A 16,608-nucleotide genomic window follows, 5' to 3' on the forward strand; every position below is an offset into this window, starting at 1 on the left:
TCCAGTTATCAGAGATTGATTACATACATACATTAGAGGTTTAACAACACATACAAATATTAGCTACAGCATCTGATGGGCATACACAAAATAATGAAGTCATTCATTTGGCCAACAAGTCACAATTTATGAGAATCTAAATAAAATAAAAAACGACATTTTTCAAAATATTAGTTATTGTATTTTATTTCCACAGTTTAGTGCAGTTTTAAAGCAATTTGATGTGCATATATTATTGCGGAAGCAGCAGTACAAAATGGGCTGTGGAGTAATCTGTGTGCACTGGCTGTGATGCACCTTATATATTATTTTCACAGTATTTCCTTATTTTATTGCATTATGGACTCACTCAAAATCAGCAAAGACAATGCAGTATTTAAAGATGTCACATTTAAACGTTTTTTGTAATAAAAAATAATGTGTAGAAAAATAGAAAATCTAAAAATTTTCTGATTACAGTGATCATTCGAACGTACTTTCTTATGCCCAAGTAAATTAACATGCAGGGGCTGATGCATGCCTCCTTCAGTGAGATATGAAGCATATGAAGATCTCAGATTAATATAAATGATTCATCTTTTGACATGCAGCTACATCACTGCGTGGGTATTTTTATTACATTCAAGCAAATGTTATGTATCACATTCAATATTGTATATACTGAGTATCACCATTCATAGTTTTTTTAAAGGATTACTACCAGAGTCTGTATTCTCACCCATTTCAGTATCAGAAGATGGCAGCTCTTCTGAAGAAGTGGTTTGGTCAGGATTTATGTGTTGTGCATTACTGGCCCTAGAAATATCATCTGCTTTAGGTTGCTGATCAGAACCAGCACCGGTACACAAATTGTCTTTTCCAAAGTTGAAGCGTTTGCCCGGGTTGAATGATTTGCTGGGAGACTGCGATTTTTCATGGTTCCCATGTGCAGGTGCTAACACAACTGCTGTAGCTGCTTCTTTTTTCACCTCTTGAGATTTGAGGAACTTAAGAAAACCTGGAAGTTTGGCCTCCCCACTAGTGGGAGAAGTGGTAGAAGTGAATTTACCCTGAAGCGGGATTATCTGTTTAAGTTTCATCACATTATTGTTGCCTAAAAGAGAACTGGGTCTCTTGAGCTTTTCTCCAGTGATGAATTTTCCCCCTGTACTTTTATCATGGTGGTGGTGGTGATGATCTTCACCCTCACCAGGATCTGACTTGTCTTGCTCGCTCTCTTGTCGTGCCAGTTCCTCTGCCAATTTTTGATGCTCTTCTTCTGCTTCTGTCTTCCTCCGTTGCTGCTGCTGGTGCTGCTGAGCCAGACGTTCATGTTTCTGGCAAATGACAATGATAAACATAATTATTTAAATATTGTTTGCTCATGCTAAACGTGCACTGTGTTGCCTGGTGTGCTACCTTGAGGGCTTCCCTCCGTTGGTATTCAAGCTTGGCCATCTCATCTTCCACCCAGTTTGGAATATCAGGGATTGCAATATGAATTATGTATTTGAGTAAAATTGCAAAGTGCTGTGAAAGGGTAACGGTAAATTGAATGCACTTTATTAATAATGTAACATTCAGACATCTTTTAACTTGCAGTAATATGTTTTTCCTGTTTCCGTTTACCTCTAGTAATACAACAGAGACAATGGCCATCTCAGGGCTCAACCAGGGGAAGAGTCGTTGTAGCTGTCCACATTGGCCAATAAGGTAACAGTTCACAATTATTGCAATCAGACCCATAGCCTCCATTGCGGTCTGTTCAGATTTTAAGGACAAAGAAAACAGAACATACAGCAACAAGTTATATATAAAACAGCTTAATCCCGGCCTCAGGCTATTCAGAAATACCGCTTAGTTGACTGATAAAAAATGCTAAATTACAAGACGACATTTCGGATTTACAAAATTTTGCATTTGAGCTCTTTAATAAGTAATTCATATCTGATAAGATCACCTGACCTGCCATTGTCCAATGTTCTCTACCCTTTGACCAAAGGGTCTTTGGAGGCCTGAGCAAAGTTTTAAGGCATCACTACGGATCTCTATAATATTGTTTATGAGGGCACACATGGCTGCTAAGGGAAATGCAGAGGAGAAGAGCACCACGTAGCCAAACTGTATGAACATCTCTTGATAATCCTGTAGAGTATCCTGCAGATCAAAACAAAAGAACCAGTTCTTCTCTTTGGTATCATTTGTAAATCTGCAATGCATCCAACTGCAAATGGTGTCATATAGCAAATATCCCAGATCATGTATTAGAAGATGTTGGTTAAAGGGATAGTTCACCCAAAAAGGAAATTTCTGTCATTATTTTCTTTTATTATTATAAACCTGTATGAATTTGTTTTTCTCATGAACACAAAAGAAGATATTTTGATAAATGATGGTAAGCAAACAGTTGACAGTACCCATTGATTTCCATCATATTTGTTTATCCTACTATGGAAGTCAATGGTTACAATTAGCTGTGTGCTTAATATCATTTCTCAAAATTTCTTCTTTTGTGTTCATCAGAAAAAAATAAACTCATACAGGTTTAGAACAACATGACGATGAGAAAATTCTGACAGCATTTCCATTTTGGGGTGACCTATCCCTTTAAGATTGTCTTTGGAGACCACTATTGCTATACTTTAAGTGCAAGGAGCCATTTGCCAAGTCTAAAAGTGTTTAGCAACCTTATATAATCAAAGTATTACCAATAACATCAGATTATTGATCTCATGGTCTGAGTTTGGTGGAGAAGTACAAACCTCATAAGTTAACATGCAACTTTCAATCTCTGTTTGGGTCAAAACAGTAGGCTCAGTCTTCTCTGGAGGGTCCATCCAAGACATTTTCTTTTCCACATTGCCATTGTCTCCAGTAGATCTGATCTTTCTTCTCTGAAGCCCTTGTGGATTACTCATGAAGTCATCCAATTTCTTATCAATAACATCATCATCGTCACACATATCAAATATATAGGATGGATCCATTCCTTTCTCCACAAGCGTAGGACTGCCATCGTCCTGTAAGCTCTCTTTGGTTGGTGATTCCACGATCCTATCTTTGTATTCCACCTTTTCCGTGAAACTGACCTTTCTTTGCTTTAGACAAGCATCATCGTCCCCTTCCTCTGTTTTGGGAACTCTGTAGCTGGCAATTAAACTCTTTCTCTCTCTCTTCTCTGGAGACGTGCCAAATTTATTTTCATCTGGTCGGCCTTGGCAAGTCAATCGTATCCTTTGCACAATTAAATGACTGTAGTTCAGCAACATGGTATGAATTAAGTCCCATAACGTCCTGAGAGCTCCCAATTTATGGTGCTCATAGAGATAGGGCTGTAACACTTCTTTTATATTTTGCAGAATTTGTCTGAATATCAGCAGTGTAGCCAGCATCTGTAAATAAAGATGAGTCGTCATTTCTCTTCTTTGTAGGACTTTACGAACTGTATATTATTCTGCCGTGTTGTTTATTACCTCTTTCAGCCGCTCCATATCTTTCAGATAAAATCCGATGTAGAAAAGGCTGAGGTAAGAATTTATGAACTGAAACTTAAAAAATAAAGTACACAGCATTACTGACAAAAACAACACTTTATCACTTGTGAAGATATACAGTTTTGATATGGAGATATAAAATGTGTGTAGATAATCAAATAAAACTTACAAAAACAGTCTTCAGGATGAGATTGTTATCGTAAGTGCTCTGAAGTCTGTAATTTTCTATTTAAATTGAAAAATGAACACACAGGTGTCATTGAGGATATAAAAAGAAACAATTGCTAAAAAAAAGTGATGAAATATGAAAGATATTTTGTTGCTTATTTACATGATGTTTACCTTAAAACATTCCCTGACTTTTTTGTGTTAGGTTAAAAATGGCCTTCATACTGGATCACTTTGCACTTAACAGCATATACAGATGCTGAATTAAATCTTACCCATATCATTGAGCCAAAGAGCTATTTTCTTGTACACTTCGTCACATACAGTAACAGTTATAGCCAGAAGAAGTTTAGGAATAAATCTACATATGCTTGGCAACTCTTTTGTTTCCATGACAAATTCCTGCAAAAGATGCAAAATATTACAGACAAAGGTCATGAATCCTAAATACAGTACTGTGCAAAAGTTTTAGGCCACCACCACCAGACTTGTTGTTTTAGAAGTTTTAATGTCCATCCATATTTATTTTTCAATCTATTTGATTAAAATACAAACAGAAAATACAGGAAATATGCACAAAAAATAAAAAAAATAATTTTCAGGACTAAATGTCTTCTTTAGGTATCATCTGTGTTTAGTGTGACCTCTCTTGGTACTAAACACATCTTGAGCATTTTTGAGAATGAAGTAAAAAGAAGTAACATTTTTTAAAATTAGGATTTAATTTTATTTAGGTTCAAGAGATCCTGCAGTTACCTGCTATTGCTCAAGTGGATGGGGAGTTTACCCTAAAAAGTTGACACTTCAGTTTTTTATTTTTATACAGTTTTAATACTATAAACACATTTCCTGTATTTTCTGGATTTATTCTATTAAAGAGAAACAATTATACATGACCACTATAACATTGCAAAAATAATAAATCTAATTCTGGCATGGTCGCCTAAAACTTTTGCACAGTACTGTATGTGTAAAAACATTTATGTTTTAAGTATAAAAACCATAGTAATCTGTTACTTACTTGAAGCTCCAGGCAGATAAACATGAGCAAGCATACGAAGCAGAGACAGAGGATGCAGACGGGAAAGCTGACTAACCAGCAAAACATTGTCCTCTTCCAGGGTGGATAGAAAAACTCTTCACATCCCGTCACTGGACTGCGACGTTTAACTCCCTGATATGTGTTGCAAAAGAAGTAAAACATTGCTGATTGTATGGCAGTACACAATTTAATAAGAAGCCTATATATATTTATTAAATGTAATGAATAATATAACTGATATAATGAGTATTATTTATGTATCTATGCTACTACTGACATAAGAAAATGGAAAAATGACGTCATTGTACCCGAAACTGTGGACGGGGCTCCTCTAGTGACTCTGCAGGGGTGTCCAGTGTTCCCCACTTATATGCCAGTTCTGCTTCCCGACGCTTCCATCTCTCCAGGAACAGCGTTGCCCACACCACATTGAAAAGGGCAAATACCACACAGCAGATATCCTGACTTGTCTGCATTTAAATAAGCTCAGTGATAAAAACCACGTGTCAAAGCTAAATAAAGAACATGTACTGTTTTGTACTATTTATATTTCCATTCTGAAGGTGTAGTCCTGTGATATCAAGAAGAAAACCTGCCTGATCGGACTCAGCAAACATCCAAAGCAGAAAGCCAATCACTGCTGGGTACAGCATAGAGTTGGTGTAAAATCCCAACCATGCAAAATACATTCCAATTTTCACCCCATAATAATCACAGACGTCATCTGTCAGGAGCAGAAAAACAAAGCCATCAGGCCTAATCTGCTTTTTTAAATGAGTTTGGAAAGTCTCGTCTTTCCAAAGAAATTAGCTTTGGAAGAAAAGAAATACAACCAGTGGAATGAAAATGTGACACATTTGCATAATGAAATATGCGGTGTCTTGTGCTTTGTTTTCTGAAGTCATATTGCAGAATGTAATATTTGTTAGTGCCTCTCAGTCAACACAAAAGAAAGAAACTAGATACACAGACCATTGTTTGCTAAAGGAAGAGCCTCAGAGGAATCCGATTACAAGCACCGGCCATCGTATAAGTTTGGTACATGTCGGTGAAACTTTCTCACCTAGGGGTTGTTTCTCGCAGACAGCCTGAACCCAAGACGTCATCAGCTGGTTCAAAATTCTCTGCTCATGAATGGGAAACATTTGAAGAATTACACGCCTTGCTATGAGCTCCGGTACTGAAAGGACGCACAAACACACACAAGCGTTCAATCAGACTTCAAATATAAGCATTTCTACCCATAAGCTACAGTGCATTCAAGCTTTCAGACCCACTTGACTTTTTTTCAATTTTGCTATGTTGCAGCCTGAAACTACGATCATTTAAATAATTTATTCCTCATAAAGACAAAGGAAAAACTGGAAAATCACATTTACATAAGTATTCAGACCCTATTTAGTAGTCAGTATAGGAAAATTTTTCTTTTCGGGTATTACGCAACATATACTTCACTTTAAAGGTCTGTAAACTTAATAGGTCTGAATGCACTGTATCCGAAATTGAAAAGATATGTTAAACAAATATATGTTGAATATGTACTGATTGGTTGGCCCTCCAGAAAGTGAATATTATGAAGAGCTTCGCCCTGTTTGGCTCTCAGATTGTCCAGCCAGTATCTTAAAATACTCTGACGCTCCTAAAAACATCACAGAGAGAAACCTTTATAACATCAAACAGGTAATGATGAGATGCCATGCGGGAAGACAGCATTGATGGTAGACAGACCTGTGATGTGAAGAAACACAGCTCACTTTCGATGTTCTCATAGATGTCATCCTCCTCACATGAAAACCTGCGAGTGCCGCCTCCATAGCGCTGCTTCACGGCCTTTTGCATGCCCATCTGCTCAGCTCCACGCAACAAGCTTCAAAGAAAAGGGAAATAAAATTCTGTTGTATTTTTGAGGACGTAATGACCATCTGACAAGGTCAGGGTTTGTAGGGGATATTAAAGTACATTTTCTACCAGCTCTTACTTGTCAAAGTTTGAGGTAATGAAGAATGCATAGTTTTGAGTGTATTTATGTTGCCGAATCTGAATGGTGATTTGTGGAATCCCCAGACGGATTTGGTTAAGTAACCATAACAGCGTATGGTCATCTGTGGTGTCTGTAGAATAGATGATGAAACATCAGTAAATGAAACATAAAATAACATTCACATTTTACATGGTAACAGCAATACATATATTATTATATAAAATCTGCACCTGGTAATGTAATAAGGACATCACAGTTTTCAACGGGTGCCATTGTGATACTAGATTTATGCCTCATAAAGTACTGCCTGGCATGAAAGAGACGGCCTCTGAGCAATTTCTCTGTGGTTGAAAGGGGACAGGAAAATTGCTAATCATACATTAGCGTAAAATATGCATCATTACATTTAAATTAATGTAAAATTCATGAAAATGATTAAGCACCAACCAAAAAACAAAACAGTATCAATGAGTGGCTGACTGATAGTAAACAAAAATACTGTGAATGTTGTAACTTGATGATTATGTCAAACTGCTTTTAATCTTCCTTGCTTTGCATACAAGTTGTTTTGGATAAAAGCACCTGCAAAGGGAATAAATGTATATGTAAATAATGTGACCACTCAAACATCTGCACACACCACAACAAACCATTTCAGGTTTATATTTGTGCTATCATCCTAATCAGGTCAAACCAAACCGAGCCCACTTTTCATTTACACAAAGTATATAAACAAATCACAGCCTATTGCTCAACCACTGAAATAGAAATGTAATAAAATAAGAAGCATTCTGGCAGTGTGTTGAATGTGCCATTGTGGAGCCTATTGCTAAGAAGCCAATCCATACAACAACAACTGATGTTGATATAAACCCATGAAAAAGGCATGAAAAAAAACTGACTTCTTGTGTAAAAATGTTTGCAAATTTGTGACCACAGTGTTACAAAATGTGCTCTTTTTAGGTGTCGGTTATGTTACATGTTAAGAGAATGAGAAGTCAAGCAGTTTAAAGATCGAACATTATTTGCTCCAGCAGCCTTGTTTGTTAAAGAATAAAAAAGTCATAGCAAGTCATCAATCCACAATACTAATACACAATCTAATTACTCAAAAGTCACATGTAGATTAAAAGAATTAAAGAAGTTGCTTATCGGTCCTATTGAAAGGAAACCAAGTCTTAATTATAATCTAATATTTAGTTATAATTGCATGATATGCAGGCCATTAGACTATTAAGGGATATAATGAATTTTTTATTTGCATATAGACGGTTTCATCAGGCACACGTGCGGTGACGCAATTACGTGTCTGAGCGGAACTTACATTCGGTCTATTTTGTTTAATGGTCTGACTAGTTGCTAAACTGAACTCTTGAACGACAATAACAAATGTTTTGGTCTCCCAAAGGCAAGGGAAGACAGCGATCACAGATTACCGCTCTTTGATGGGAGGTTCGGCATCCAATCTGTAGTTAACATTGTATACATTATATAGTACACATTTTACACTAGCTGTAATTATGCAGCTGGTTGCCAGTAACTTACTGTAGAAGAAAAAAGACTGAAAATATTTCATATTCATTTAACTTTGAACAGAATGTTGCCAGTAAATAACATAAATGTATAATCTACAGTAAGTTACTGGCAACCAGGCAGGAAAAGATCGCAGCGATTAGCAAATAGCAACATGACCCAACTACAAACAATCCAATCAGTTCTCGATGGACGAATTCAAGTACAGCCCTACCTTTTTTTATTTAAGAAGCCGTTTCACTCAGATATACATCAGGACGGGGACAATAAGCTTAAAATTAGACAAACGCTACTTCCATTGCATGGCGACTTTAAAGGGATAGTTCACCCAAAAATGTCAACTTTGTCATTATTTACTCATCCTCATGTTGCTTAAACCGCTAATGTCTTTCGCTGTTCTTCAAACCCCAAACACTGATTTTTTTTAAAGAACAGTGTTGTTTGTGTTGTTTTGACTACTATGGTAGTGTTATGGTAGTGTGACCACCTCAGTCCCCATCCACTCCCATAGTAACCAAAAAAACCTTTAGGCTTCAAAGTGACCCAGAAGTATTAAATTAACATATCATATTTTAAGTTTCATTTACTTCTCTACTTTGTTGTGGTTATCTTTTTGTTTCAGTTGTTACACTTTATTTTAAAGTAAGCATCCTACCGCATTAACAACAGTTCAGTCACTGAGCAACTGTGCACTTAAAGACAGTAAACTCTTTTAAAAATCTGCATTTGAGTTCTTAAAAAACAAAGAAAGACATTAGGGTGAGTTATGAACCCCAAACGATGAGTCCTGTCTTCTATCAATGACACAAATGCCTAAAAGAGCAATGCCTAAAAATACAGCTGTTCTGTTTGACTTTAAATTATATTGTTAGTTTACAAACATTCAATAAAAACAATGCTGTGTAAAATACTCATTCTTGCATATTAAACACAACTGAAATACCGAAACACAGTAAGATTAATTAGAAAAGGGGTTTTCAAATTGGGCTCCTTGGATCCCAGGGGGCCTTCGAGATGTTTATCTGGCTATACTGTACATTCCAGAATAATTTATATTCCCTTTCTATCTTTAGTGTGTTTTCCTTATTACAGTTACAATCTCACTCACTCAGGAAATGTTTTTCTTCAAGTTTATACATCCAGCATGATTGTAAGAGCATAAACTTAACCATACACTGTGTAGCTATAGAGTTTCTTAAAGAAACATATGGGGTTATCAATGCAAGATGCAAATGTTCTGATGAAATAATGAGGGAAATGTTAAATGAAGAATATTTTCATAGAAACATAAACATTTAGTGCAATAAGGGTGCATTATACACGCTATAGCCTATATATCAAATCCAAAATAATGTTTACTGGACATAGACAACATTAAATATTCTGGTACCAAAGCAAGGCTGTGAATCGTGTCATACAGTAAGTAGGTTTACAGAGCGAAAACACAGCGATATACAAACAGGCACATTCTGTTTACTTGAATAACACGAATAACCATACATGCACTGGTCTATGTGACGGATATAGATGAGTGTCACTCACCTAATACCGCTGAAGACATTATTGTGTACGAGACTCGCTTTGCTCCGCTCTGTGAATACGTCAGCTCTGATGGCGCTGGTGCTGAAACTGCGCTGCCTGCTTCTCCAGGCGCGAGACTCTTCTTCTGATGCAAACAGGTGCAAAGCATCCATTGACCTCAAAATAAGCCGTCAACTACACGTTGACATCGATCATCCATGATTTCCTCATTCCTCGAAAGTGCGTTTCCTAACAATTACACGTTTGGCGTTGTTATTTCGCTGTACTTCTCTGTTATGATTATCAATGTGTTGTCAGTTAGGAACGCGCAGTCTATCTTACGTCGACTGTGAAATTACGCAACGCGAGGTGCATAATTCATCAATGTTCAGAAATTGACCAATCAGAGAGATGCGCGCAGGCGGTGGGAAAACCAATAGTGTGTAAAGGAACGCTGGATTTAATGTTGATAATAACATTAATGAGTCAATATCGATATACAAACAGTCGACTGTGTTGCTGTGTACTTTTTGCTTAATACTAATAAAGGGAATATTTAAACTGTCGTTATCATTTAAAAGGCTAATTGTTTAAAAATACAGCTGTTTTGTTTGACTTTTAAATTATCTTGTTAGTTTACAAACATTCAATAAAAACAATGCTGTGTAAAATACTCATATTCTTGCATATTAAACACAACTGAAATACCGAAACACAGTAAGATTAATTAGAAAAGGGATTTTCAAATGGGGCTCCTTGGATCCCAGGGGGCCTTCGAGATGTTTATCTTGCTATACATTCCAGAATAATTTATATTTCCTTTCTATCTTTAGTGTGTTTTCCTTATTACAATTACAATCTCACTCACTCAGGAAATGTTTTTCTTCAAGTTTATACATCCAGAATGATTGTAAGTGCAGTCAATTATATATATTTGTTATACAAAAAATAGGCTAGGCTACATAAATTGTAAAAAATAAAAAACATGTTTTTAAGTATTTATTGACAACCCTAATAGAAAAGAATAGAAAATATATAATTAAACAAATAGCACATCTTCCTTCTCTATTTCAGGACAGACATTCTAATGAAACCATGCAAACAAACAGAAAAAGGTAAAAAGCTGTCATTGTGCAAGTACTCTTTTGAAACACACATTCGTACCTAACAAGTGCATAGTACCTCAAAATGGCACATATTGGGACCTTGTTTATGGAAAGCATACCGTCCCAACGAAAACTTTTGTACCTTTTCTTCTGAGAGTATAGACTGCACTTTTAAGAGCGACGTTTGCAATAATTGTTTGTAGTTTGGTACTAAAAGCCATCTAGTGGTGAGTTTTATTTATGCATTTTTTTGCACTACAAGCTTCAATCAAATCAGTGTGTGCCACAAAAAAACCATTTGTCCTTTTCTTCCTTGCTATGTTTTATTCATATCCATTTAAATGGACAGTTCAACAACAAAAAAAAATTCTGTCATCATTTACTCACTCTCATGTTGTTACAAACCTGTATAAGAATAAATAAATTAGAAGGAACGTTTGTAACCAAACCGATCATTTTTTGATGAACTATTTCTTTAAAGGGGACATTTCACAAGACTTGAAGATGACTTACAATGTCAAATAAATCTTTGGTGTCCCCAGAGTACATATGCGAAGTTCTAGTTTAAAATACACTATAGATAATTTATTATAACATATTTAAATCGGCCCTTTGTTGGTGTGAACAAAAATGTGCCGTTTTGGGTGTGTTCTTTTAAATGCAAATTAGTTTATCTCTGCACTAAATGGCAGTGCCGTGGTTGGATAGTGCAGATTAAGATGCAGTATTATCCCCTTCTGACATCACAGGGGGAGCCAAATTTCAATTATCTATTTTCTCACATGCTCACATGCAAGTTACTGGGTTGTGCTTTTTCACATTTTCTAGGTTGACAGTAGCACAGTTACAGCACTTTAACATGGAAAAGTCCGATTTTCATGATATGTCCCCTTTAAAGGTCTCATTTCGATGATCCATTATTTTGTCATGCTGTTTTTATAACTCCAAAAGCTTACATAATACATACACTGCAAAAGGCTATCTGTAAAGGTCAACGAGAGCAAGGTTTTGGGCTCTAATGTTTTTACCAGAATGGTGGGCAAAAAGGTCCAAGCCAGCAGGAAATGCAATTAGGCCTGGGAATGTGAGATCCATGAGACAAAAGGTGATGAGTTCTGTGACCTAGGTAGGAAGGAGGTAATAATAATAACAGCAATGCCTTTCCTGATATTTACCCCAACATACAGTACACCTTGCTTGTTTTTAAAAGACCCCCGCCCCATAGAAAAAGTGCCGTTAAAGTGGATCATGCTAAAACAAAAACAAATTAAAAGTCCTAGTGAATAATTGAATCTGGACTTTTTTGTCCAAAAAAGGTTTCCCTATTTCATAATCAGGAAAAAACATCAGAAAAAGTAACTGCAGAGAGTTTATATATAGTTCAGTATATATAGTTCAGAGAAAGTAAAGCCCCTGGCACTTAACATTTCACATCCACATACGACAGTAATTGCTTTGTCTTCTGCAGATGGCCTTGTATCTTTACTAAGATCTTTCTTGTGGTCAAGGTCCGAGCGTCAGACACGTCAGAGCCAACAAGTCCTCAGTCTACCCTTTTTTGAGAACAGGAGATCTGATGTCTTAAGTGGAAAGCACTTGTGTCAAACAAAGGATATCCTTTAAGCTGGATAGCAGGCATCTGTGACGCCTCTACATATTAATTGGCGCCCTACGTCTTTGCTCGCTGTTATGCTTTTGTCTGATCCACCTTTTTGGCATTCTCGGTGACAGGAAACTTGTTGACATGGGAAGCCATTTAATTGTTTTAAATAATGCACAAGTCGTGTGAGTTGCAGTACGTGGTTTTCTTTTAACAATACTCAAAGGGACTAAATGTTGCATCTATGCAATAATATACACCCTTAACTTAATTTAAGCTTCCTGTGCAATGTTTGAGTGATAGCTTAGCTTGACACTTCTATGCATTTGCTTCGGTTGGAGAGCAGTTCTTCTGTTTTAAATAGTGCTTCCCATTGACGCAAAACAATGACAATGGCCTGCAGGTTAGCCAGAGCTATTTTAAGCGTATGTGAGATGAACCTATTGAAAATTCACTCTAAAAATGGCTGGGTTATTTTCAAGCCATAATGGGTAAATATTGGAAAGAACACACAGCTGGGTTAAAAATGGACCCAATGCTGGGTTGTTTTAACCAAAACTGCTTGGTTAATATAACCCATGGTTGCATTACAACAACCCAACATTGGGTCATTTTTAACCGAGCATGTTTTTTTTGTCCAATATTTACCAATTATGGGTTAAAAATAACCCAGCCATTTTTAAAGTGTTGCATTGATAGTTCCAAGAACTTCAACTTCCTTATAAATTCCTTTAATTATTTTTTCAGTATAATTTTCATGTTATCTGAAGTTATGTTAACATGCTTACATAATGCAGATGTATGTAAGGTGTATACATATTGTATAGCCTACTGGATGTACACTCTAAATGTGATGGGTTTGTCCATCCAGGTTATATTTGCCACATATTCTCTTAGTTAACTTTAGATTTCATCTCAATTTACCGGCGTACAAAATTACAAGAATTTCACTAACATCCCTTATTTCCTGTATCACATTTTTCAGAAATGATTAAATTGCCAAAAAATTGTATATTTAAATTTTATTTGGTATGAAAGCATTATAAAGGACATATACTTTTTTACACTAAAAGACAATGACAACAATGATAGGTCTATTTTAGGAAAACATATTTTCAGTTTGTCTTATAATCATATTATTTTCTTCTATAAATATCAAACAAAATATATACAAGCTTAAATGATTTTAATACACAAAAACATGATCTCTACCCACAAGACATGATTAATAATATTCATGTTAATAGTTAGTAAATAACATTACAGACTTGTAGGGTGGGTACATTGTGATATTATTATCATCACGTTTACACAACAGTTCATAAATCAGTCAGATTATCCTGGTTTAAACAAAGATGCTGCCAGGATGTTGTTCACTCCTTTAGGGTTGCATTGAATAACGATACAGCTCCTTCAAGTGGTTACTTATCTGTGCTGTAAACCAAACACAAGAGATAATACACAGAACCGTTAATATATAAAAAAAGAGTGAAATAAATATATATGCACTAAAAAGTGCAGACCAACACTTTAGACATTATTGCGGTTTACCTTGGCTTAACATTTGGCTGTCACTTCCACTTGCTGTTCTTACGCCTCCAACAGTTCCCCCAAATCCAGGAATGTTTGATGCCGCTGGGCCAAAACCAACACCTGGTGCAACTGGTTTGCTCCCCCAAGCTGCACTTGATCCAGCACTACTGAATCCGGTCGATCCACTTGATCCTAAATTGCCAGTAGCAGTTGCACTTGATCCAGCACTGCCAAATCCTGCTAATCCTGTCCCAAATCCCCCCAATTCACTTGTCCCTGTCTGGGTTATCCCTGTTCTACTTGATCCTAGCCCACCCTGAGATGTACCAAGTGATCCGGTTGCACCCGTTCCTGAACTGCCCCATCTTGTGCTTGATCCTGCACCAAAATTGGGATATCCTTGACCAGTGGAGCCAAAGGAGTTCGAACCAAATGGAGGTCTCATGGGTGTCTAAAAAGTTCAAAATAAATATATTTAAAAAATACAAAACATAAAATTATATTACAAACTGTTAACAAAATGAAAAGTAAGTCGTGGGCCAGTACCCTTTTAAAAGGTTCAACTGGACCCCAGCAACAGCTTTCATACAACAGTTTTTTCTAAGAGGGTATATGAATCTCACCTTACAGCTGGCAAGTGAATTATTGAGAGTCTCAACACTAAGGGTAAGCATTTTAATATCCTTTTCTTTCACGGAGAGTAGTTCTTCTTTCAACTGGTTATCTCCTTGCAACTTCTTTCGCTCCGTCAGTAATCGTTCGGTATCTTGATCATGTTTTAGTTGAATCTGCTCCAGAACCTTACGATTCTCTCGAACCATCGCACTGCGATTCTGATTGCACCAATCAGCATCTTCTCTGAAACGTTTGTTCTCTGTCGCATATTTGGCATTTTCACCATTAATTCTGGTGAACTGGTTCCCCACTATATCCAGATACGACTGGAGTTTGTTCTCAACTTCGTTTGACAGACTGCTACAGTTTTCACGGATGTTTTCAAGCTGAATTTTTTGCTTGTCGCACGTTAGCTGGAAAATAATGTGCTTTGAAAACAGGTTATCGATTCTTTTGAGAAATTCTTTGGTGACATTGGGGATTCCTTGTAAAGATGCGACAAAATCCTCTTTGCACTTCTTTTGATACAAGTCGAGCTCCTCTTGAAGATAAGCCTTGCTTCGTCTGAGTTCAATCGTTTCTAAGTGAAACTGATCCTTGGCTTTGTTGGAGTTTTCTAATTCAATTCTCATATAGTCCATCTTCTGGGTAAAGTTGGATTTGACCAGCTTTAGCATATCCTCTGATTTCTGGAGCAGAAGTCGTAATTGTCTGTTGCTTTCTTGAAAACAAATAGTATTATTTCTCTGTTATTTATACATGTATTACATTGATGTTTTTATAGAGGTATAAATAAGAACCATCTCACCATTCGGATCGGGACAAAATGTAGGAGGAGGTAATGGGCGAGGTATTCGTTTGTCCATCTCACACTGAGCCTGTAAATGCAGAATGCAGAGAAATCCCATTCAATAGGACTATTGTGAGCTATTTTAATGCCTTTCATAAAAGGTACTGTATTTACACTCCTTTATCTGACACACTTGGTTTAGTCTATATATCTTTTCTGAATCAGATATGTTACAAATCCCCAGGAATGCAGATGAGAAGCATTGCTTTAGATGTGATTAATTGAAGTTGCCATTTACAATTGCACCATACATCATGCAATTGCAATATGTCAATTTAATGTACATTAACTATTGACAACACGTTACATGTTTGGCGTAAAATACATTTCTTCAAATAGTTGCTTTGCAGTCATCTTTCTCTGTGAATGTCACTAGAGCATCCTTTTTGTATTAAACCTTCTCAAAAACAACAACAACAAAATGATTCTTACCATTCTCATTTGCATGTTCTTTATCAACGCAGATGAAGTATTTGCCATTCGTCTTAATTCAAACAGAGATTTGTCATTGATTATTTTTGCAGTAAGAGTGATGTTCAAATGTTTTGTTAGGTTCTTTGTCTTCTCACGGAGATTGTAGTTTTCCATGGTCAATTTGCCAACACTTTGGTCCAGCTCTTGCAGTCTCTTCTCCTCCACAGTGTGCTCGGGTTGTCCGTACACCAGGAAAAGCACCAAACTCGCAATGATCAAAGACTGGATGAGTGAGGAGAAAAAGAAGACAATTTTCATGTAGTAACCACAGCTCTTGCCTTTTGACCTGTGCATCTTTTTGGCAGTCAAGCCATAGTTGGCTTTAGAATAACTACTGTTGTACATAACTGCTTAAATGTGGCCTAATAAATTAAGCCCAAGCCTGTCTCCTTCACTAAATATGTTCTCTTTAAACAGCTGAAATAAGAAGTTAAAGATCTTTACGCTACCAGCTTATATTGTTTTCCTGCACCTCCCATTGCATGACGTTGCTTTGGTCCACCCAGTGGTCATTGTTGTTGTCCAGATGTTACAATAACATTGTGCACCACTGACAGGGTGGTCCAAACCTAAACTGTACCTTACATGTCCTGCCAAGACATTTTATTTCACATCATGTTGGCACATGACATATCACATGGTTTTTGGTTTGACTACGTGCTGTTTTGAACAGGTCCATCCTTATGGATATGACATAATGTCGTTTTGAATT

The 16,608-nt window shown here is 36.5% G+C and overlaps 2 protein-coding genes across 4 annotated transcripts; both read right to left on the reverse strand.

The window, feature by feature from the left end:
• Positions 1-168: 168 nt before the first annotated feature.
• On the reverse strand, positions 169-10,084 carry ano8a (anoctamin 8a). Of its 3 annotated transcripts, none has more exons than XM_065276276.1 (18): positions 9,740-10,084; positions 7,164-7,246; positions 6,895-7,005; positions 6,662-6,794; positions 6,412-6,550; positions 6,226-6,322; positions 5,747-5,863; positions 5,280-5,407; positions 4,992-5,153; positions 4,663-4,815; positions 3,917-4,043; positions 3,643-3,698; positions 3,453-3,527; positions 2,742-3,371; positions 1,945-2,136; positions 1,609-1,740; positions 1,399-1,509; positions 169-1,316 (listed from the first exon to the last, which is right to left on the reverse strand). In XM_065276276.1, the coding sequence occupies exons 3-18, from the start codon at positions 6,959-6,961 to the stop codon at positions 675-677; spliced, it is 2,961 nt and encodes a 986-aa protein (XP_065132348.1). In that variant the 5' UTR covers positions 6,962-7,005; positions 7,164-7,246; positions 9,740-10,084; the 3' UTR covers positions 169-674. The 3 variants fall into 3 exon arrangements, with proteins under 3 accessions (XP_065132348.1, XP_065132347.1, XP_065132346.1); XM_065276275.1 differs by having other exon boundaries at positions 7,112-7,246; XM_065276274.1 differs by lacking the exon at positions 7,164-7,246.
• Positions 10,085-13,429: 3,345 nt separating this feature from the next.
• Positions 13,430-16,331, reverse strand: plvapa (plasmalemma vesicle associated protein a). Its single transcript, XM_065276284.1, has 5 exons — positions 15,855-16,331; positions 15,381-15,450; positions 14,581-15,293; positions 13,976-14,408; positions 13,430-13,858 (listed from the first exon to the last, which is right to left on the reverse strand). Exons 1-5 carry the CDS (start codon positions 16,239-16,241, stop codon positions 13,806-13,808), a joined length of 1,656 nt encoding a protein of 551 aa, XP_065132356.1. The 5' UTR covers positions 16,242-16,331; the 3' UTR covers positions 13,430-13,805.
• Positions 16,332-16,608: the final 277 nt, after the last annotated feature.

Source organism: Paramisgurnus dabryanus, chromosome 6 (assembly GCF_030506205.2).
Source record: "Paramisgurnus dabryanus chromosome 6, PD_genome_1.1, whole genome shotgun sequence".
In the NCBI taxonomy this organism is placed as follows: domain Eukaryota; kingdom Metazoa; phylum Chordata; class Actinopteri; order Cypriniformes; family Cobitidae; genus Paramisgurnus; species Paramisgurnus dabryanus.